The 22,522-nt window shown below is 41.3% G+C and overlaps 1 protein-coding gene across 4 annotated transcripts in view; it reads left to right on the forward strand.

Annotated features, from left to right (window-relative positions):
* The window catches only part of MAP2K6 (mitogen-activated protein kinase kinase 6), a 116,494-nt gene that overhangs the window by 61,469 nt on the left and 32,503 nt on the right, over positions 1–22,522 (forward strand). Inside the window, exons 2-3 of one of the 4 annotated variants that reach the window (XM_045489562.1) lie at positions 1,089–1,092; positions 17,119–17,185. Coding sequence is in view for 1 of the 4 variants with exons in the window: in XM_045489559.1 (XP_045345515.1) it covers positions 17,119–17,185 (67 nt within the window). In the remaining 3 variants the exon portion in view is untranslated. Of the gene's footprint in view, positions 1–1,088; positions 1,093–13,979; positions 14,196–16,259; positions 16,279–17,118; positions 17,186–22,522 lie in introns of those variants that run through there. The other 3 variants (XM_045489560.1, XM_045489561.1, XM_045489559.1) reach the window with 3 other exon arrangements.

The raw sequence follows: 22,522 nt of genomic DNA on the forward strand, positions 1-22,522 counted from the left end.
GTAACAAATGCACAAAAGAACCCAAACTCCCAAACTTTCTTATTTCTTAGATTCTTATTTCTTCCTCAATATACTATGTGTTGTCTCCCCGCCCACAGTTACCTTTTTTTTTTTTTTTTTTTTTTTTTTTACAAAGTCTGTGTACTTTCCTGTTTTCATTTATGTGTCCTTTTGACAAAGAGATTGAGTTACAGAGTTGGGAGTCCTGTGCTAAAATTAAGTCTAGAGCATATCCTACCTAGGACAGTTATGGATGTGAGAGAGAAATGGGGTTTCAGCAAGATGGAAAGCAGATTTTCCAAATGGTTTTCCCAGGCATTGTTCCAGAGGCCCGACAACCCCTAGTGGACTCTCATTCTGGTTATGTGGCCAGATGCAGTGAGAGTATTGATTGTTGGTTGGTTTATTTGTTAAGCACTGCAGAAGGGGGCAGTTTCCTGGAGAAAAAGTACCACCATTACTCAGAGCCAGGAGTTCTTCCATCATAGAAAATTCCCCCAAGGTATTGGTTGGAATATATTTAGTTTTGTGCATTTATTTTATGTTGAGTGTTGAGGTGTTTGGAATATGATCAGATTTAAGGGTTTCGGTGACCTTGAGTGTTTAGTCCAGCCCAGAACTGGTGAATCTTCTGGTAAAATGGGAGAAACATCAGGCTGAGATGACCATCGGATGAGCCAATCAAGGAGTCCATTAATGGACTGAAAGCCCCCCACCCACCATTTTTTTTTTTTTTTTTGTATTGAGAGAGGGGCGTCCCCGCACAGCCCAAGTTGCACTAACACGGTGTTTTGCAAACAGAAGCCATAGTGACAGCTTTTAAATAGCCACTTGGCCATTAGCCTCCCGCTAAAGCAATTTATGTCAGGTAGGAGACAGGCTTATCAATTTTATCAGAACCCCCTTAGGGAAGGAGTGCTGGTCTACGAACATACCACAGAACTATCACACGGTAGACAACTTTATGACATTGTCTATGAAACTGGTATCGTGTTCCTCCAAATACCAGAGCTCCATTTAATGAGAAGATTAGCTAGTTTTATCGATGGAATATTTTCCATTTCAGCATCAGGGGAACTACAGTCCAGAAAGGTTAAATAAAATATCTTGGACAAAGCTCATGACAATAGAGCTTTTCGACTGAGCCTTGATCTCCTGGTAGGCCTTAGGTCAGGTCACAGTGGTTCCTGGTAAACAGCTTTGTAACCTACGTGTGTTATCTCAAGAAGTCTGGGCATCGGGGTAGAAAGTCTGCACAGGGGATTTAACCCAGAACTTTTACTTTCGGATCCCAGATTTTAGGGAGAGCCCGGACACGGGTCGGCAATAATCCCTCTACGAGCTAATGGAAATAGATTTGAGACGAAAAGTAATTGCAATGGAAGGACTGCATATCATTATATTTAATAGGAAAGCCGACTGCTCACATCTGTAAAGCTCCACGTGTCTGGACAAGGGCCTTAAAATGGAATAAGTAATACTCATCCCATGCAGTTGTACTCATCATTGAATTAAGAGCTTATGTGTGAACCTGAGCACCATGCCTGTATGTAATAAATTCTCAATAAATATTAGTTGCTATTATTATTCTAATGAGCAGTTACTTGTTAATAAGAAAGCACCTAGGAGCCCCAGGGTAGGTCAGTCGGTTAAGCGTCCAACTCTTGATCTCGGCTCAGGTCATGATCTCACGGTTGGTGAGTTTGAGCCCAAGCGTCGGGCTCTGCTCTGAAAGTACAGAGCCTGCGTGGGATCCTCTCTCTCTGCTTCTCCCTCCCTCCATCTCTCTCTCTCTCTCTCTCTCTCTCTCTCTCTCAAAATAAACAAACATTAAAAAAAATAAAAAAAAAAAAAAGAACACACCTGCCAAAAATGGTAGAGTAGCTTGACATGGCAATTTTCAGCATTCAATTATCCAACACAGTTGTATCCACTGGCCCTGCATATGTTTTGCTTAGCCTGTGTCATTCCACCAAGGTGAGATACAGATATTCCCATTTTAAGGATGAGGCTTAGATTAATACCTTCTCACGAGCCATTAAAGCTGGCTCGGGGAAGTTGTATAGAGAACAGTGTGTAAGAGACCTCACAGAGTCTATTTAAATTTACACGTTTCACTCCCATTTCTGGTCACGTGGGTAGGTGGAACAGTCTCCTGGTGCGGTAAGGAAGTTATATACTTTTTTGGGTCCTGAGTCTTGGACATTAACTGATTTACATGTTTCACGGTGACTGACTGCCTGGAACAATTTCTAGACTTATTACCCAAGACTAGAGAACTCCACTTTTTTTGACACCTTGAGTTATAGCGCTGCCTGAAGCAATAATTGTTAATTACGGTGACAATGGCGTATCCAGAGTTAGAAACTGAGGGCCTGAAGTCTTTCTATGGCACTGTGGAATTTTCCCTAAAGGGTCCCACAGGATCTGACATAGTATTGAAATACGAGTAGATTCACATCAAGAACTCTGCTTTGGAATTAAGTTGATTGCTTTTGTATGTTAGCATTCTCCTCTTGGAAAATCACATTTAAATTTCGTGGTGTTCTCAAAGCTATTTCTTGGTCTCTGTTTTTTAACGGACCACCGTGAACCTCTACCGAGGAGTGTGCCCAAGGGAAATGCACTAAGCCGGGAGAGTATGTTGACTATGGTTTGCAAAACAGGACTCTCGGACCGACCATCCTCCCTGGAAAACAAAGGTGACTTAGACATTGCAGAAGCAACCTGAGTACAAAGGATTATACTGATTTTTTTTTTTTTTTTTCCAGGCTGGAAGGCTAGAGTTGCACAGTGAAGGATCCTGACATAGTTTTTTGATGTTGTTTTGGCCACGGTTTCTTTACATTCTTGTTTCTTGTTGGCAGGGGGGCATAAGGGATTCCAGAATGAGCCACAGGCCTGGAGAAAGGGCTGCATTTCTTAGAAGTTTTCCTTTGAGATGGCATCCAGTTAGAACTGGAAGCCTTCCAGTTCAGCATTCATTCCTTCTTTGTTCCAGCGAAGGGCATCCACCAAGGAGTGGGATGGCTCTGTCTACCCATACCCACTCCTTCTAGTTTGCAGTTAGCTTCTCAGTGTCGCTCGTTTTGTCCCCTTTTATTGTCAAGGCTTTCTAGGTGTTTCTGTGACCACCAGGATTGTAGGATCACAGGATGCTCTGGAAGTCCTGTAGCAGAAGCAGTTAAGAAGGAAATAAAGGGAATGAAAATGAAGGGTAAAAGAAGGGGAAAAGACAGAAAAGTAAGAAATCTATTTGGTAGAGAGTGGGGCAGCTTGGGTGTGGTAGGAGAGACGCTGGGTAAGTTTTGAAAGAGAATTTGATAAACTTCAGTGTCCATTTCTAATAATTCGCTGTATTAGTTTCTTGCAGCTGCTGTAACAAATTACTGCAAACCTGGTTGCTTAAAACAATAGAAATTTATTCTGTCTTACTTCTGAAGGCCAAAGTCTGAAATCAAGGCGTGGGCAGGCCAGGCTCCGTCCAGAGGCTCTGGGAGAGAATGGGAGAGAATCCTTTCCTTGCTTTGTATAGCTTCTGGGAGCTGCCGGCATGCCTGGGACTGTGGCTTCCTTACTCCAGTCTCTGCCTCCATCTTCTCTGGGCAAGTTGAACCTCCCCTTTCCTCTCGTTATAAGGACACTTCTGATGGCCTGTAGGGCCCACCTGGATAATCCAGGATAATCTCCTCATCTCAAAATCCTTAATTTAATCACATCTGCAAAAGTGTTACTAGGGTAGTATTCACAGGTGCCAAGGATTAGGATACGGGCACATCTTGGGAACCTTTGGTAGCCTACTCCCCTCACTAAAATGTGAACAGTTATATACTTCTACGAATGAATTAAACCAAACATCCTTTTTTTAAGGTGGAAGGCTAGAAGTTTTCTTCAAGTCAGGATCAAGTGAAGATGTCTGCAGTGACCATTACATTTAATTATTTTTTGACATGGAAGCCAATGAACTTATAGAAGAGGTATACATGTTAAAAAGGTATATAAGACTAATGGAGGAACAAAGGGACAGATCAACAGGTGGCATTGGGACAACTATCTAACAGGCGGTTTTGGGGAAGAGGAAACAATGTTCTTGCCTTATTCTGAGCCTGGGTGGCTCAGTCAGTTGAGTGTCTGACTTCGGCTCAGGTCATGATCTCACGGTCTGTGGGTTTGAGCCCCAAGTCGGGCTCTGTGCTTACAGCTCAGAGCCTGGAACCTGCTTCAGATTCTGTGTCTCCCTCTCTCTCCCCTCCCCTGCTCACGCTCTGCCTCTCTCTCTCAAAAAAAAAAAAAAACATTAAAAGGTTTTTAAAAAACGCAGAGGACAGAAAGGAATGTAAAAATTTTAAATTTTGTATAATCGAAAGGGGAGAAAAGCCCAAACATTGTGTGTGTATGTGTGTGTGTGTGTGTGTGTGTGTTGCAATACAAACTTCCAAAGGGGCAATGTCTTCTCTTATAAATAAAATAATAATAATAATACTAATATAAAAATGAGCAAATAGTTTGAATGGGCAGTTCATAGACAAACACAGATATCAGTAGACATACAAAAATATTTGTTAATATATTTGTTAACTGTGCTAAATATTTTTAAAATGTGATTAAAAACAATGAGGTACTCTTGTTTACTTATCGAACTGACAAAGATTAAAAAGTTTATTGAATACCAAGTGTTGTTGAGGGATTATTTATTTATTTCTTCCTTTTTCCATTAAGAGTTGAAGATAGTTTACTAGGATGCATATAATTCAGCAATTTAGCATAAATAAAAAGTAAATGAGGTCACCTGTGAGGGAGTGTTGCCAAGCAAAAAAGTCATGTTTGAATCTGATTGAGCTCTAACTTACAGAGGAGTGTGGGAATCAACAAGGGATAAGATCAGCAGAACCCAGTGGGAAGCTTTATGGAACAAATGGCCAGATCTTTGCAACAAAACAATTTCATGTAGAGGGAGGGGCAGATAATAAGAAATGGAGAGGGAGCTTATAGACGAAGAGAGACAGAAGAAATTTTATCAAACAGTCATAAAACATGGACCTAATTTGGATATTGATTCAAACACACCATAATTTAACACTTTGAGATATTTATGAGACCATTAGAATTTTGAACACTGAGTAGATATTAAGAAATTATTTGTTCACATGCGATGACACTCTTTGTGGTTATGTTTTTTTTAATAGTCAATTTCTTTTGGAGATATTGGGTAACATATTTATGTACAAAATGATTTGTTGTCTGGGAAGGTGGGTGGGTATAGGTGAAACAAAATTGGCCATGAGTTGATATTTGTTGAATCTGGGGAATGGGTTCATGTGAGTTGATTACAATTGTTTTGTTTACTTTCTCGTGTATCTAAGATGCTCCATGATAAAATGTTATTAAAGGGGTAGATAAGACACAAACAGAAAATACTTACTTGGAGGGGGGGCGCCTGGGTGGCTCAGTTGGTTGAGCATCCGATTTCGGCTCACGTCATGATCTTACGGCTGGTGGGTTCAAGCCCCGTGTCAGGCTCTGTGCTGACAGCTCGGAGCTCGGAGCCTGGAGCCTGCTTCGGATTCTGTGTCTCCCTCTGTCTCTGTCCCTCCCCTGCTCATGCTCTGTCTGTCTCTCTCTCTCAAAAATAAATAAACATTCCAAAAAAAAAAAGAAAAAAAAAAAGAAAATACTTACTTGGGCACAAATATGAATATGAGTCTCAGTTTGGCCCTAAGCTTTAAAAAAGTTTTTTTTTTTAAATATTTATTTATTTTTGAGAAAGAGAGAGAACACGAGTGTGAACAGGGGAGGGGCAGAGAGAGAGAAGGAGACACAGAATCCCAAGCAGGCTCCAGGCTTCGAGCTGTCAGCACAGAACCTGACGAGGGGCTCGAACTCACAAGCCATGAGATCATGAACTGAGCTGAAGTCAGGCACTTAATCGACTGAGCCACCCAGGTGTCCCGGGTTTTTAGCTATCAACCCAAGGATGGAGACAAAAAGGAAAACATTCATGTCATCCATAGGGAGAGATTGATCAATTATACAGAAGAAGCCAACTCTTGTAATTATTGATGACACACATTTTTTTCTAAGAGTCTTTATAAAGAGGGCATTACATAAGGTCATGAAATATATCCTTACAGAGATGAATATCAGATGCTTCTTTTTAAGGTGTACCTTCTTTCATGGGTAAATGATATCATGGTAGAATGTAGTTCAAGAGGAGAAGTGGGGTGAAATCAGGAGAGAGGCAGGATGGACTCTGCACTGGTTAACACTCTAAGAAGGATTATAGACGAAGGACTTTCCTGTGTTATTTCTTTGCATCTCAGCCTTCATGCAGCTGGTGGAATCAAAGTTACTCCTCTGTAGTTTTCCTTGGCTAGAAGGGAGGTGATCGCATTGCTATTAAAAGTATGACCTTGGACCAGAGGGGGAAAAATAATCCATTTCTCCCAAAGAAAAAAAAAATTCAACCCTCTTATTCACTATCCCTCTATTTTAAGTATTAAAAGAGAATTTTCTGTTGTTCAGTAGCTATTTAATAAAATCTTTATGTTTTGGAAAATTTCCCATATTCACAGGCACCCAGGACAATGAATTACCATATATCTGTCACTTAGCTTTGACAATTCCCATCTCATGGCTAATCTTATTTCATCTATAGCTCCCCTCCCCACCCCTACTCCACCATATTATTTTGAAGCAAACTCTACAACCATATTATTTCATTTGGAGACATTTCAGTATTTATCTCTAAAATATGAGTGCTAATTTTAAACCTAAACTAAAATTTAGTGCACCATTTTGAAAAGGTGAAACACATCACTAAATTTCTCGGCAACCCTTTGCCACATTTTTATTTCCAAGTGGTACTTTAACATTCGTATGACTACATTTCCTTTCAGTAGAGACTCATGAATGATGCAGCCCATAAATGAGGAAGATGAGCACAGACATCGGGGATTCCCCACCTAACCACTGCCTGCCTCCTACCTTCACTTGGGGCCCAGACCACAAGTAAAGGGCATTGGCTGTGATTTGCTTTTACATTCCTTCAAGAACACATAGTCAGCATCAAACCGTTAACATGAGAACATGCTTCAGTTCAACCCAGTCTGAAAAAAAAAAGAGCTTCGATCACCTGAGGTTGTAAGAAGAGTCCTCTGAGTGCTTTCATTCTTTGATAATACGGCCATTTCCGAATGAGTTGATGGTGCTGCTCTGAACACATTGGCTTATTCCTCTTTGGTACATCCATCAGTTCTCTGTGTGTTTCACTGATTCTTCATTCACATCTCATTCTGTCAAAATGGTCTCGCCTTGTCTGCCTTCCATTCTCTTGTTCTTTTTGTTTCTCAGCCTCTCATCCAACTCTCTACTTTGTTTTGTTTTCGACTCTCTACCTTTGTTGGTCACTCCCAGGTGTGCATATTCCCCGCCCCCCCCACCCCCCACCTTAAGCTCCATTTGTCTGCTTGAAATTTGTCACAGTCCCCCCACCCCCACCCCAGCATCTTAGACTTTACTTGCCAGAATTGGGACTCATTGTCTTCCTTCTCCACCACCCATCCCAACTGGCCTTGACCTTCTTCTTTCACTTAATTTCATTTAGGTGTAAAAAAGCCAAATTACTACTATTAGTGTTACTGCTGTTACTGCTTATCTTCTGATCTTCCATGCCTCTAATCCAGTAAATTACCAGAGCCTATGGGTTTTGCCTCCATAAAGTTTATTAATTTTTTTAATGTTTATTTATTTTTGAAGAAGAGAGAGGGGGGGGAGGGGCAGAGAGAGAGAAGGAGACCCAGAATCTGAAGTAGGCTCTAGGCTCTGAGCTGTCATCACAGAGCCTGACGTGGGGTTCAAACCTACGAACCGCGAGATCATGACCTGAGCCGGTCAGATGCTTAACCGACTGAACCACCCAGGTGCCCCCTCCATAAAGTTTAAGTTGCTTATTTTTCAGTCAGATGGCTGTGGTCTCTGCCTCTGACTTCTTGGGTCTAGTGCTTGCCCCGTGCCTGGGTAGGACATGGTGGATGGCTTTGAAGAGTTGGCATTCGAGTGCAAGGCATGGGTGAACAGATGGATTCAGTCAATCAGTATAGGAAAGGAGACATCCAGACTGCTGTGACCACAGAGAGGAGGAGCATTTATTCTAATTTTTTTTTTTTTATGGAAGTCTCCCAGAAGTAGCATATGCCTGAGTTGAGTGTTCAAGTTGACCAGTAGAGACAGGTGATGACAACATTCCAGGGAAAATATAAGCCGAGACCTGGAAGCTTAAAACACCCAGGTGTGTGTATATGGGTGTGTGTGTGTGTGTGTGTGTGTGTGTGTGTGTGTGTCTGTTGGTGTCTGTGTGTGTCCCAGAGTTTCAAAATAGTCTGCAGATGTAAGATTCACCTTGTTACATTATTTTTTTTTGAAATGTGGATGACCTAATGTGACCTCCTCAACTGAAAAACATAGCTGACTTCCCTTCTTAAATATGAAATTTAAAGATTATTAGTTTTGGGCTTTCAGTCTTTGGCTCCAACCTATCCTCCCAGCTTTCTCTCTACTACTATCCTTTACTTGGTCAAAAGTAGATAACTTACAGTTTTCTTGAATATACCACGGTGCCTTCTCTCCACCACTAGGAGCTCATGCTCGCTCTGCTTAGAGCCTCACTGTTGCATTTCTGTGTTCTGGTTGTCAATATCCTACCCATTATTTTTTTAAAAACTTTTTATAATGGAAACATTTAAATATGTTAAAAGAAGACCTATTGTATAATAAATCCTCATGTACCCTTAAAGCCTACCAGTGATCAAAGGACCACCTAAAATATCACTTCCCCCATGAGACCATTTGTTTCTCATTTCCCTCATCGGCTTTGAACCTCCTGTGTATTCATGGTGTGACAGTTGTCATGTAATACTCTGATAGTACAGGAACTGGGTTTTCTTATCCCCTGACTCTTTCAGAGCAGAGTTTGTAGCTTGATGAACTTTTTGTTCCTTGCAATGTCTACTTTGGTGAATTATTAACAGTTTTGGCTCGAAGATATAGAGAGCCTGGTCAGGAGCTTCATCTGGAGTTTCTTACTGGCTAGAAAGAACTGACTGGTGATGGGGGAAGGACCAGGAACTGAGGGGAGAATGACCTTGTCCTCATGAAAGGAGAAAAGGTGAAAAAAAGGAAACACTTTACTTAAACATACCCTTGACAAGGGGTTCTTAACCCTGGCTGGAATCTCCAATCACTTGGGGAGATTAAAAAAAAAAAAAAAAAAAAAGTATGTGACGCAGCCGCTGTGGAAAACAGTTTGGCAGTTTCTTGCAAGACTAACGTAGTCTTACCATATGATCCTGAAATCACACTCCTTGTTATTTACCCAAAGGAATTAAAAACTTGTGTCCACACAAAAACCTGCGCACAGATGTTTATTTTTCATAATATTATGAAATGATAATTATGGGATCATTATTCATAATTGGCAAAACTTGGAAGCAACAGATGCCTGTCAGTGGATGAATGGATTAACAAACTGGGGCACATCCAGACAATGGAATATTATTCAATGCTAACAAGAAAGAAGCTACCAAGCCATGAAAAGACACAGAAGAACCTTCAAGGAATATCACTAAGTGAAAGAAGCCAGTCAGTATGATTCCAACTGTATGCCATCCTGCAAAAGGCAAAACTATGGAGACAGTAAAAGGATCCGTGGTTGCCAGGGGTTGGGGAGAGGAAGGAACAAACAGGCAGAGCACAGAGGGCTTTTAGAACAGTGAAAGTACTCTGTATGATACTGTAGTGATATCCATGCATCTCTGTAAATGTCATATATATCAGTATACCTGTCAGTATACATGTGTCCAAACCCATAGAATGTACAATACCAGGAGTGAACCCTAATGTAAACCGTGGACTTTGGAGTGATAATGATGCATCAGTGTAAATTCATCACATGTAACAAACGCATCACTCTGGTGGGGGGGTTGTTGATGTTGGTGAGGCTATGCACGTATGGGGGCAGAGAGTATATGGGAAATCTCTGTGCCTTCCCTTCCCTTCGATTTTTCTATGAGCTTAAAACTGCTTTAAAAAAATAAGCCCTTTATAAAAAAAAGATACGGATTCTGAGGCCTCGCTTCCGGAGATCCTGAATGCTAGAGCTGAAATAGTTCCCATGGTCAGTGGGAACCAAGAGAATATGGTTCAAAATCAATGAGATGTTTGAAAAATGTAGGTTTTTTTAATTAAAAAAAATTTAATGTTTATTTATTTATTTTTGAGTTAGAGAGAGCGAGAGCAGGAGAGGGGCAGAGAGAGAGAGAGGGAGACGCAGAATTCGAAGCAGGCTCCAGACTCTGAGCTGTCAGCACAGAGCCCGACGTGGGGCTCAAACTCAAGAACTGCGAGATCATGACCTGACCGAAGTTGGAGGCCTCGCTGACTGAGCCACCCAGGCATCTTGAAAAATGTAGTTTTAATATAAATAACATAAGAGAGGAAGAACAGAGGACATCTGAAGAAACATGCTCCCCATACAGGGAACATTCTATTTAGCTCATATTTTAAAACTTTTAGCACAAACATGGAAGGGAGAACAGAAGCTAGTACATATTGAGCACCTGTTATATGTTAGACCCTGCTAGATATCCTCACATATTTTGTGCCAGCTGAGTCCCTCCGTGACCTGAGCCTCTCATCTTACATTTGCAGGTGTGGCAACTGGGTTTAAGACATATTTTCAAGCTCACCGTGTTAATAAGTGGCACAGCTGGGATTTAAAATGAGGTCTATTGGTGTTGAAGTTTGTGCTATTTCTACTCCAGTCTGTTATTTTTGTTTTTTTTTCTGAAGGGCTCACTCAATCCTAATGTTCAAAACAGTTGAGAAAAGAGCAAATATTCAGCCCACAAGTATTTATGATGTGCAGGCAGTGGACATCATACGGCATTGCTGCCGTAATGGAACTTCTATTGGGAAGATAAATACTAAATAAGTAATAAATGCAGAAGTAAATACATAAATGCAAAAACAATGTGACATTGTGAGACATGGTGTGAGGAATAGAAGTGGAAGACAGTCGTGCAGATCTGTTTGAGACAGAGTGGACGGTTTTTTAAATGGCTTGATCTATTAGTTTCCGGTATGTAATATAGTGATTCAACAATTCTATACATTACTCAGTGCTCATCATGATAAGTGTGGTCTTTAGTCCCCATCATCTGTTTCCCTTATCTTCTTCCCCTGCCCAGCTCCCTTCTGGTAACCATCAGTCTGTTTTTTAGAGGTAAGAGTCTGTTTCTTGATTTCTCTCTCTCTTTCTCTTTCCTTTTGTTGGTTTTGTTTCTTAAATTCTACATATGCATGATATTGTGTGGTATTTGTCTTTCTCTGACTGACTTATTTCACTTAGCATTATACTCTCCAGCTCCATCCATGTCATTGTTAATAGCAAGATTTTATTCTTTTTTATGGCTAAATAATATTCCATTGTATACGTGTGTGTGTGTGTGTGTGTGTGTGTGTGTGTGTGTGTATGTGTGTGTACTTGTGTGTGTGTATAAAACATCTTCTTTATCCACTCATCTGTCAGTGGACATTTGGGCTGCTTCCATAGGTTGACTCTTGTAGATAATGCTGCAATAAACACAGTGGTGCATGTATCCTTTTGAATTAGTGTTTTTGTATTCTTTAGGTAGTGCGATTACTGGATCATAGCATAGTTCCATTTTTAACTTTTTAAAAAAGTTTACTTATTTATTTTGAGAGAGAGAGAGAGAGAGAGAGTGTTTGTGTGTGTGTGTGTGTGTGTGTGTGTGTGAGTGGGGGAGGGGAAGAGAGAGAAGGAGAGAGAGAGAGAGAGAGAGAGAGAGAGAGAGAGAGAGAGACTCCCAAGCAGGCTCCGCACTGTCAGCGCAGAGCCTGATGCAGGACTCAGTCCCACCAACCACGGGATCATGACCTAAGCCAAAACCAAGAGTTGGATGCTTAACTGACTGAGCCACTCAGGCAGCCCTCTTAACTTTTTGAGGAACCTTCATACTGTCTTCCAGAGTGGCTTCACCAGTTTGCATTCCCACCAACAGAGACAGAGTGGACGGACATTTTAAACTAAAATGGTGGTTGGGGCGCCTGGGTGGCGCAGTCGGTAAGCGTCCGACTTCAGCCAGGTCACGATCTCGCGGTCCGTGAGTTCGAGCCCCGCGTCAGGCTCTGGGCTGATGGCTCAGAGCCTGGAGCCTGTTTCCTATTCTGTGTCTCCCTCTCTTTCTGCCCCTCCCCCGTTCATGCTCTGTCTCTCTCTGTCCCAAAAATAAACGTTGAAAAAAAAAATTTTTTTACCTAAAATGGCGGGGGTTGGGTAAAGTGCGTCAGGTTCACATTGTAGGTGACCCTTAAGCGGTGTTCAGGAAGGTCTGGGAGGGGGTTCTGTGGGCCATGCGATATGAGAGCTGGATGTGGAAGTTTGGGTTCCCATCCACAAGGGCGCCAGAGCCTTCTAGGCAGAGGCAGTACAAAAATAAAGGCAAGGTCCCGGGAAATCCACCTCCCTCCTTGAAATCAAAATGACTGCGTGTTTTAACACGACCTTTTTGGGCTTTCTTTCTCTAAATTTTATGTCATTCTGAAGAACTTTGGCATGCCGGCTAGAGCCTCAGGGGTGGGTGCGAGCCGGGGGTTTGGGGGAATAGGAGCATCGGCGTCCTACCGCTGTTGTAAAGCCAGCTTTCTCCCTGCACTCCCTTCCCGCTGCTCCATTAGTTGCTTTGCGTCTGATCATCGCCATTTAATAACATTTAATGACACTTCTCTGCCGATCTCAGTGCCAGCTACCCTTGGGACTTAAGCCTAGATGCAAGTATGAAGGAGAGGGCAGCCAAGGCCTCCAGGTTGCCAGTGACTTGGCTGGAAACCCCATTGACGTTGGGAAACAGATTTTTAAAATAAATCTGGCCCTGGAAGCCATGCCATCCTTTTGTAAAGCTGTGTCAATAACCGTAAACCGTCATAATCATGCCCCCCCCTCGCACCCCCAGCCCTCGGCCGAGCTGACACATATTTAGGCGTCAGCCTATCCTTACGATGCCACTTCTGTTGACCCTGTGGGATTCTCTTGCTGTTTGGGTTGGCACTGGAGCACAGTCTTCTGTTTTATGTAATAAAGCACATGAGAGAAGCTCTTTGTGCGTAGCCTGTCCGCGTGGGTACCGAGCAAGAGGTCTGGTACACCCCATCATTTTCAGGATGGCCGAAGCTAGCGAACATTTCTGTGGCCTGGGAAATGTTTGCGAGCTCTTGGCAAGGCTTTTAGGCTCCAGTGCCATTTTGCTCCGGGCCAGGATCGTAACGACCCCGGCTTCGGTTTAAGATGAATTTCTGCAAATGTGTGTGTGTGGCGGGACTGCGTTTTCAAAGAAAACAAGCGACGGGTGTGATACAGGCTGATGTAATCTAGCACTGCATATGCCCGGCCAAGCCAACGAGGCTTACCCTTTGCAGATTGTACCAGTAAGAGGGCAGAGTCTGTTGAGGTCTGCAGGAATACACAGAATTCTCTCTCTCTGAGAAGGTGGTTCTGACCATGTGACACCACACAGAGCCTATTTCCTGATACGTTTATGTTTTTGTTTTTGCTTTAGGCTATCAAAAGAGACAGCCACTTAACATACTTGGGCACTTAGCTGTCTTAATTCGTATGGTCTCCTTGCCTAATTTTTTTTTTTTAACGTGTTAAACGTTAGCATCAGGTGTTGGCAGCCTTGCGGGGGGAACAGATTGCTTAGAAATAAACACAGCTGGAAACTGACCATGTATTGTTTTTCTTCCTTTTAAGAAATGAAAGAGGCATTTGTAGAAAGGCTGGAGAATGCGGTCCTGGCCAGAATTACTTTATAGATTTATCCTTCCAAGTCTAGCTAATGATTAACATCACGCCTTGCTGCCTAAATGGACCCACTTTCCTTCTTTCTCTGTGAAGTTGGCGGTTTGCTGGGAACAATAAACTCAGAGAGGTTTGCTGCAATCCGCACTGGGGAGGGTGGAGTCTGTTCAGTTCTGCTTCCCTCTGCTGAAGCGTGGTCTTCATCACTAAGCAAAGAATGCCTCGTGTGTGGTGTTCTTCTGCTAGTCTTGCTTGCAGCCTTGCAAACCTCATCAGAGTCACTTCTGGCCTCTTACTGGGCTCCTCCTTCAGTGATGGGCAAGTAAGTGAATTATGGAATGTTGGTGCGTGTGTCTGTGACTTTTGTTTTATTTGATGCACTATCAGAAATGAAGGCGGGATGTGTACCAACCGCGTAATTCCACCAGCTTTTGTGTCCCCTGCAACTGTTTCGCTGGCTGCTGTCAGAGAAGAGGGAGCCTTCTCTTCTCACACCTGGAAGACTTTATTTTTATTGTGGTCCTTTATTCCTTTAGTCTCTGTGCCCAAAGGTGCTCTCTTTCTCTCGTAATATTACTCTTTCTTTGTATAGACGTTTTGGTGATTTGTTGAGCTATAGTATAATAATGAATGGCTAATAATTAATTGCTGTGGTGGAATGATTCATCGCTCTGTTTGTTTTTCAAAGGCAGTTTGTCCCATAAATAGCTCTCTCTCTCTCTCTCTCTCTCTCTCTCAACATCTATCTTAAGAGCTGAGTAAGAAATGAAGAAGCGAGAGATGTAGGAATTTCAGAGTAACTTTTGCTTTTGGTTTGCTTACATGGCAACCATGCCTTTTTCACAGGTGAAATGTATTTGACTTTTCTTTTATTTTGTTTTCGCTGAGAGGGCTACAGGGTTGTAGCCGCTGGGAGATCTGAATTACCTGTCGCCTGTGTTGGAGTATAGATGTAGTTATCTGGACAAATGGAATTTGCCGTTCATTCCTCGCTGGAGTATCCCATTTAAAATAGCAATCCTTATCTATTTGACTGAGGCTCATGGATAGGAATTGTTGGAATTAGGCCATTCATCTATTTGGATTTTCACCATCAGATCTAGCTACTTAACATTCTTGGTATACAACACAGCCCTGTGTATTGTCTACCCATATGTATGGACACAGTTCGTTGCATTGCCTAACTGACTAACGTAGTAACATGTGCTAAGCGGCCTTCCAAACTCCGGGAGGAGGAGGTGAATAGTGAGTCTTGAGTCTTATAAAACACATAGGTAAGCCCAAAGGAGGAGAGAGTCGAGAAGACCTGTTACAATGAAGGTGGACCCAAAAGGCTTTCTCTGCATTGACCACTGGCAAGCATATTTTTTCTTGCCTTTATGCAACTTGGCAGAATTGATCTTCATTTTGGACTTTGAAGGCCTAGAGGGGGAAAAGAAGACTCAATTGCACATTGTCTTGGGCTGTGATAATCTGACCAATTGTGCTCATGAATTTCTGAAGTGATTTTTTTAAATGTTTATTTTGAGAGAGAGAGAAAGAGTGCAAGCGGGGGGTGGGGGCAGAGAGGAAGAGAGGGAATCCCAAGCAGGCTCCACACTGTCAGTGCAGAGCTTGATGCGGGGCTCGGTCCCACGAACCGTGAGATCGTGACCTGAGCCGAAATCAGGAGTCAGATGCTTAACTGACTGAGCCACCCAGGCGCCCCTTAAATGACTCATTTTTTTTTAAATATGAAATTTATTGTCAGATTGGTTTCCATACAACACCCAGTGAGATTATATACATTCTTGCTCTGAATGATTATAATTAACAGCTACTTAAGGTATGTCTTTGTTCTTTCATATGTGACACCTCATGGTTCTCATATCCAGCCCAGGAAGGTAGGTATTGGTATTATTTCCCCATTTTACAGTTGAGGATATCGAGAGTCAGGTGAACAGTGATTCTGGCGGTCACTTAATGAGTGAAGTACCAGATGTAAGCCGAGTTTTTAAAAGCTCATAATCCCATGTTCCCCTGCCCCCCTCCTCTCATCATCTCTAAACTCCTTCCATTGTAGACTAGGGGAATGAGCTCCAATCTGGGTTTTGGAGACCTAGATTCTGATTCCGACTGGGTCATTGCTGGCTCTGTGATGTTGAGCAATCATGGAAGCCTTTGGATGTCATTTTCCTACCAGGAGGTTATACTGTTTGATGTCTTAAGTTTCTTTGCATCTTGAGAGTCTCTATCCGTCCGCGTCTACCCGGCCCTCTATGGGGCTTGCATCATTGCCATAGTGTGCACCCCTGCGATGTAGAGCAGGGGTGGGGGGAGAAGGAAAGGAGGACCATGGGCATTTGATCCAGCTCTGTTCTGGTTTCTCCTACCAGAGAAAGGAAGGAGGCACAGAATCTCCTTAGGTGAGGAAAATCCTGGGCCCTTAAGAGACTGTTTTCTCTGATCTGCCTCCTGAGCTGGCATTTCTCAGTCTGCTCTTTGTTTTTTGTTTTTTGTTTTTTTTTTTTAATTCATCAGCAACAATTATTTGAGCCAAATTCTCTGTACTTTCAGCCCAGGGATAAACACATGGGTTACATTCCCATCTGGCCCCCAAAGAGGCGATAACCTCTTTGCATGAGCCCATCTATTATCCTTCTTCCTTTTTGGAACAGGGTAAATGTAAATAAATACTCTCTCCGTCTTTTAGGCGTTTCAGCTTATATGGCAGGTGGTTGAGAAATGGGCAGGACAGAAGCGTGGGAAAGTATTGTTTATTTTACCTCCAGAGTTGACTCTATCAGATGTTTACAGATTAAATTAGAAAGTTGTAAGATGCTGAGACGAGGGTGACTACATTTGACTGACATTAAAGGGGAAAAAAATTTGTATTCGCCACCATCTACCATCATCATCGTTGTGTACGAGAAAGAATGAAGAACTCAGAATGACCACCTCTCAGCAGGGAGGAAAGGGCAGGTCTTCCTGGGTAAAGAGAGTTAGCATTCTAATAAGGATATTTTCACCCACCCGTAAGTGGCGAAAAACTTCATCCACGACCACAGAGCATTTGGGAAGCTGTGCTCCGCCTGGGGCTTGGGTGCTTGTCACTCACAGGCTTCCCGGGCGGGAAGTGGGGTTCTGAATGGGGAGATGAGAGCAACACATTCCCAGGCTAGTCCTTTTCCTTTGCTGCAGTCTCTGTCCCCACTCTCATGCTGTCATTTAGACCTTAACCTTATCCTTATGTCTTTCCCCCATAGGCAGGAAGCGAAACCCTGGCCTTAAAATTCCAAAAGAAGCATTTGAACAACCTCAGACCAGTTCCACGTAAGTTGGCAAGATCATCGTCTTAATCCAAACACTCCACTTTACAGATTTCCTGGGAATAGGGGTTCATTTCTGGACTGGTGCGCAATGCCTCGACTAAGGAAAGCATTGTTAGAAAGAAGAGCCCTTTAAAGGGGAAAGCCATGGACCTGGAATGGGTCCGTCAGTCTATATCGAATGGGTCACTTTGAACTCAATGTCTCACATTACCGGTTGGCAGAAAATTGAGTGTCACAAAGTCATTTGGCAGATGGAGTCTTATGAAAGGTTCCTGGACGTGGACTTTTCTGCCTTTTCCATATAGGCTTGGGCCAACAAGCGAATCCCCGTATAAAGCCACTACTGTAAAACATGAGTTGAGATGGAAAGATGGCATTTGGTAAGGACTCAGCATCCTGACACCTAAATCCCATCCCGTATAAATAGAGGGCAAAATGAGGTACAGGAGCTTTTTTTTTTTTAATTAGCAGAGGCTTTGGCCCAGATCCCTAAGTGAGCTCGAGTCCTGGTGAAGCGGGCTACCCTCTCCCGTTCTCTCCCTCTTAATTTCTTTTTCACTCTGTGGGGGAGTGAGAGTACCCCCCCTGTCCCGCTGGAAGTATGACCAGCTTATAAAGCATCTGCTTGGGAGGAATGGAAATTGCAAGGAAAAAAGTCATAACAGGAGTATTGGAGGGGCAGAGCAAGCATAAAGAAAGAAAGGCCATTCCAATTGAAGCTTGAGTTTACAAGGCCTTTGCTCATCTCTGCAAAGGTGCCTCCCTTTCAAAAGGGTTTTGGACTTAACCATGACCCATCCTATCAGTAAGCACACCTCCTGGTGTTGGAATGTGCTGGTAAAAATGCTCATGTCTACCGTAAGACTTTGTTGAGGCCATTGCCATTGCATTCCATTGAAGAATCTCCTAAGTGCAGAGCGGAGTGGAGGGCTTGTCTTCAGGGTTCTACGCCATAGTTCAAGGGTCAAGCTCACGTTGCACGATTCCTTTCGTGAGGCTCTACAGGATAAGGTTCCTTCCGTATCTGCTACTGAGATTAGTTCTTTTGGTCTTTTTGTTTTTGTTTTTTCCTCTGGACCTAAGACCTGTGTAATTAATAACTTTCCCCCTCTGATTGGTTTCTAGAGAGTTTAGAGTCAAATATATTGTTTCCCTGTACTACCTGTATTGGACTCTACGTGATACACTTTTAGAACTTATCATCTTGAAATTATTGTAGATTCACAGGATATTATACAGAAATGTACAGGGAAGTCCCATGGACTCTTCCCCTAGTTTGTGTACCCCCCCCCAACATCAACATCTTACACAACACAATATCAAAACAAAGTGGCATTGGTGCAAATCATAGAACTTACTGAGATTTCACCAGTACTGCACGTACTCGTGTGTGTGTGTGTGTGTGTGTGTGTGTGGCTCTATGCAGTTTTATCACATCTGTAGACTTATGTAACCACAGCCATAAGCAAGATACCCAACTATGTCAACACTGTAAGATTCTTTGACGTCATTCCCTTAGAGCCATGCCCACCTCTAACCCGCAGCCCAAATCTCTGACAACCACTAATCTGCTCCCCATTTCCATTTTGTTGTTCCATGGTTGTTACATAAATGGCATCATGCATCTCCTCCTGTTTGAGGTTGGCTTTTCCATTCAGCATAGTTTCCTTGAGGTTCATTCAAGTTGTTGCATGTATCAGTAATTCATTCCTTGTTATTGCTGACCCCCTTCAATGGTATGGATATGCCACACTATGTTTAACGCTTTAGCCTTTGAAGGAGATATGGGTAGTTTACAGTTTGGGGCTGTCAATGATAAAAACAAGTTCCTGCTTGAAAATAAGTCTTCATTTCCATGGGACCTGTGTCCAATAGTACAATTGCTGGGTCATATGGTAAGTCTGTTTTTAGCTCTGAAACAACTTCCAAAGTACTTTCTGGATGATTGTACCATTTTACATTGTTAGCAGTTTATGAATAATCCAGTTTCTCTGCGTCCCTGCCAACATTAACACTCTTTTCCATTTTCGCCATTATGATAGATGTATAGTGGTACATCATTGCAGTTCTGATTTTCGTTTCTCTAATGGTGAATGGTGCTGAGTATTTTTAGGTGTTTGTTTTTCATCCATGTATCTTTAGTGGTGAAGTGTCTGTGCACATCTTTTCTTATTCCTTAATTAGCTTGCTTTTTTAATGTTGAATTTTGAGAGTTCTTTCTATATTCTAGACATAAAGAGTTTGTCAGGTATGTGATTTAAAAGCATTTTCTCCCAATCTATAATTTGTCTCTTCATTCTTTTATTTTGATGAAATCCAGTCTAGCAATTTTTCTTCTTAGGGATCATGCTTTTGGTGACAATTTTAAGAACACTTTGCTTCACACTTTGTTCTTGTTTTTCAAAATAATTTTGGCTATTCTAGTGCTTTTCTGTTTCCATATTAGTTTTATTTTTTTATTTTATTTTTTCCATATTAGTTTTAGATCAGCTTGTCTGTGTCTACAAATAAACTTGCTGAGATTTTGGTAGAAATTGTGTTTAACATATAGATCAATTTAGAGACAATGGACATCTTTACTAACTTGAATCTCCTAATCCATGAGCCTGGTAGTTTTTGCAAGTATCTAGATTTTCTTTGATTTCTTTTCATCAGTATTTCATAGTTTCATTATACCTATTCTCTACATCAGGGTTTTTTTTTTTTTTTTAATATTTATTTATTTCTTTGGAGAGAGAGAACGAGCAGGGGAGGGGCAGAGAGAGAAGGAGGGAGCGAGTCCCAAGCAGGCTTCATTCCATCTGTGCAGAGCCCAGTGAGGGGCTCGAACTCACAAACTGTGAGATCATGACCTGAGCTGAAATCAAGAGTCGGAACGTTAACTTACTGAGCCACCCAGGCATTCCTGCATTAGGGTTTGTTAACATTTATACCCAAGTATTTCATTTTGTGGAGAGCAATTATAAATGACACTTCATTTAAAATTTTGGTTTCCACTTGTTAGGAATCAGTATATGGAAATGCAATAGATTTTTCTGTGTTGATATTCTATCCTGTGACCATATTGAATTCACTTAATTGTTCTTTGAGTTTTCGTAGATTATTATTATTATTATTGTTATTTTGCATTTTTGTAGATACTTTAGAACTTTCAATGGAGACGATCATGCCTTCTGAAAATAGAGACAGTTTTCTTTCTTCCTTTGCAAGCTGTATTTTTAAAACTTTGATTAAGATTATTATTATTACTATTTTGCTTTGTTTCAGTGGCAAGAATGTCCCATGCTATGTCACTTAAGATTGATGAGAGCAGGCAACCATGCTTTGTTCTTAAAGAGAAAGTGATCAGTCTTTAACCATTAAGCAGGATGGTAGGTTTTGTAGATTGAGGTTTGAAAAGTTCTTCTTTAGTTGTTGGGTACTGAAGGTTTTTATTGTTAATGTGTTTTGAATTTTGTTAAGTGCTTTTTTCTGCATCACTTGGCACGATCACAGATTTTTCTTCTTTGTACTGTTGATGTGGATTACATTGTGATTGATATTTAAATATTGAACTAGTTTTGCATACCCCAAATAAATTCCACTTGGTTATGGGTACATTATTTTTTTTATACACTGTGGAACTCAATCTGCTGAAATTTTGTTGAGAAGTTCTGTGTCTAAGTTCATGAGAGATGTTGGTCTGTGGTGGGTTGTTTTGAGTTTTGTTTGTTTTGTTTTGTTTTTGTTTTGTTTTGTTTTGGTTTGGTGTGTGCTATTATTTTCTGGTTTTGATATTAAGGTAGTATTGGCCTCATAAAGTGAATTGGTAAAAGTTTCTTCTTCTTCTTTTTTTTCTGGTAGACACATAAAGTCTATGAAACAAAATTAGCCAAAATATTTCTTTTTCTGGAGCTTTTAAAATACAAATTCAGTTTCTGTAGTAGTTATAGGACTATTCAGATGACCTGTTTCATCATGGCTAAGTTTTGGTCATTGGTGGTTTTCAAGGAATTGGTTCATTTCTTCTAAGTTGTTGAGTTTATAAAAGTTGTTCATAGTACTTCTGGATTATTCTTTGAATGGCTACAGGATATATTGTGATATCCCCTGTTTTTTCCCAAGATTGGTAATTTGTGTGTCCTCTCTTGTTAAATGTTTCAGTCTTGCTAGAGGTGTATCAATACTATTGTTTGTTTTTTTAAGAACCAACTTTAAAATTTTTTTTTTTATTTTTGGCTTCTCAATTTTACTGATTTCTGCCCTTATTTTTATTATCTTCTTTGGTAATACATTTTTATATCACCCTCTCAATTCTCTTACATTCCTTCCCTTCACATTTTTAGTCTTCATTAGTTTCTAACTGATATTAATTTTCTGCATTTTATGAATTTTTGAAAGCCATCATAAATCCTTCCTTGGTATAAACAAGTGGATGAAAGCCTACGTAATGCTACACTATTTCTGTGTTCTTTCCCTCATGTGGTAGAATAAACTTTGAATATGATTTTCTTTTTCACTGTGTAAAGCCAAGAGTATCATTTTATTATTGTAGACAATACCACTCAAGCTCATGGAGAGCCTATTATTATTATTATTATTATTATGATGATTGTTATTATTATTATTTTAATACTAATGCTTAAATTTGTACTCCTAAAGAAGTAGGTTCCACATTTTGTGTTTTTCTTGGCAAGTTTTTGAGCTTGGCTTGGTGACTCCTACCATTTATACCCTGCCTTCTTCTGCAGTACTACACAAAAATAAATATCCTGGGACAGAGCTCCATTCTTCCTAGTGGCATGTGTGTGGTCCCTCTGCTGGAGCTCTTTCTTTGAGCAAGTGATGCCAGTGTGTCTTTGGCTCAGGTCTCTGAGCTGTCCCCTTACTGGACTGGCAGCGGCTAATTCTGAATTGATTCGATGCTAGTGAGTATTATTCCAGTTAACCTCCCAAGAAGCTCAGGAGGCCGTTACTGTTACTCTTACTGAGAAAACAGACCTGTACGAGGTCAGGTGCCTTGCACAAAACAGTTGAGTATCACTTCATGGGTAAGAATTCAGGCTCGAGTAAGTTGGCCCGTGTTCGTCTTTGAGATCTACATTTCACTAGTTGAATGAATACCTTAGGCAAGTTATCTAACTCGACGGAGCCTTAGTTTCTTCTTCTGAAAGATGAGAATAAATAATGATGTGATTGCTGTGAGGTTTAGGCATCATAACCTCTATTAAGTGTCTAGCCTTTTCCCTTGGGATTTCTCAAAGAAGGCTGCTCCAAGTGTTGTTGCTGTTATTATTACTAATCCACTAAATAATTATTTAAAATGTTTTTATTTATTTTGAGAGGTAGAGAGAGAGAG

This window comes from Leopardus geoffroyi, chromosome E1, assembly GCF_018350155.1.
Source record: "Leopardus geoffroyi isolate Oge1 chromosome E1, O.geoffroyi_Oge1_pat1.0, whole genome shotgun sequence".
In the NCBI taxonomy this organism is placed as follows: Eukaryota; Metazoa; Chordata; class Mammalia; order Carnivora; family Felidae; genus Leopardus; species Leopardus geoffroyi.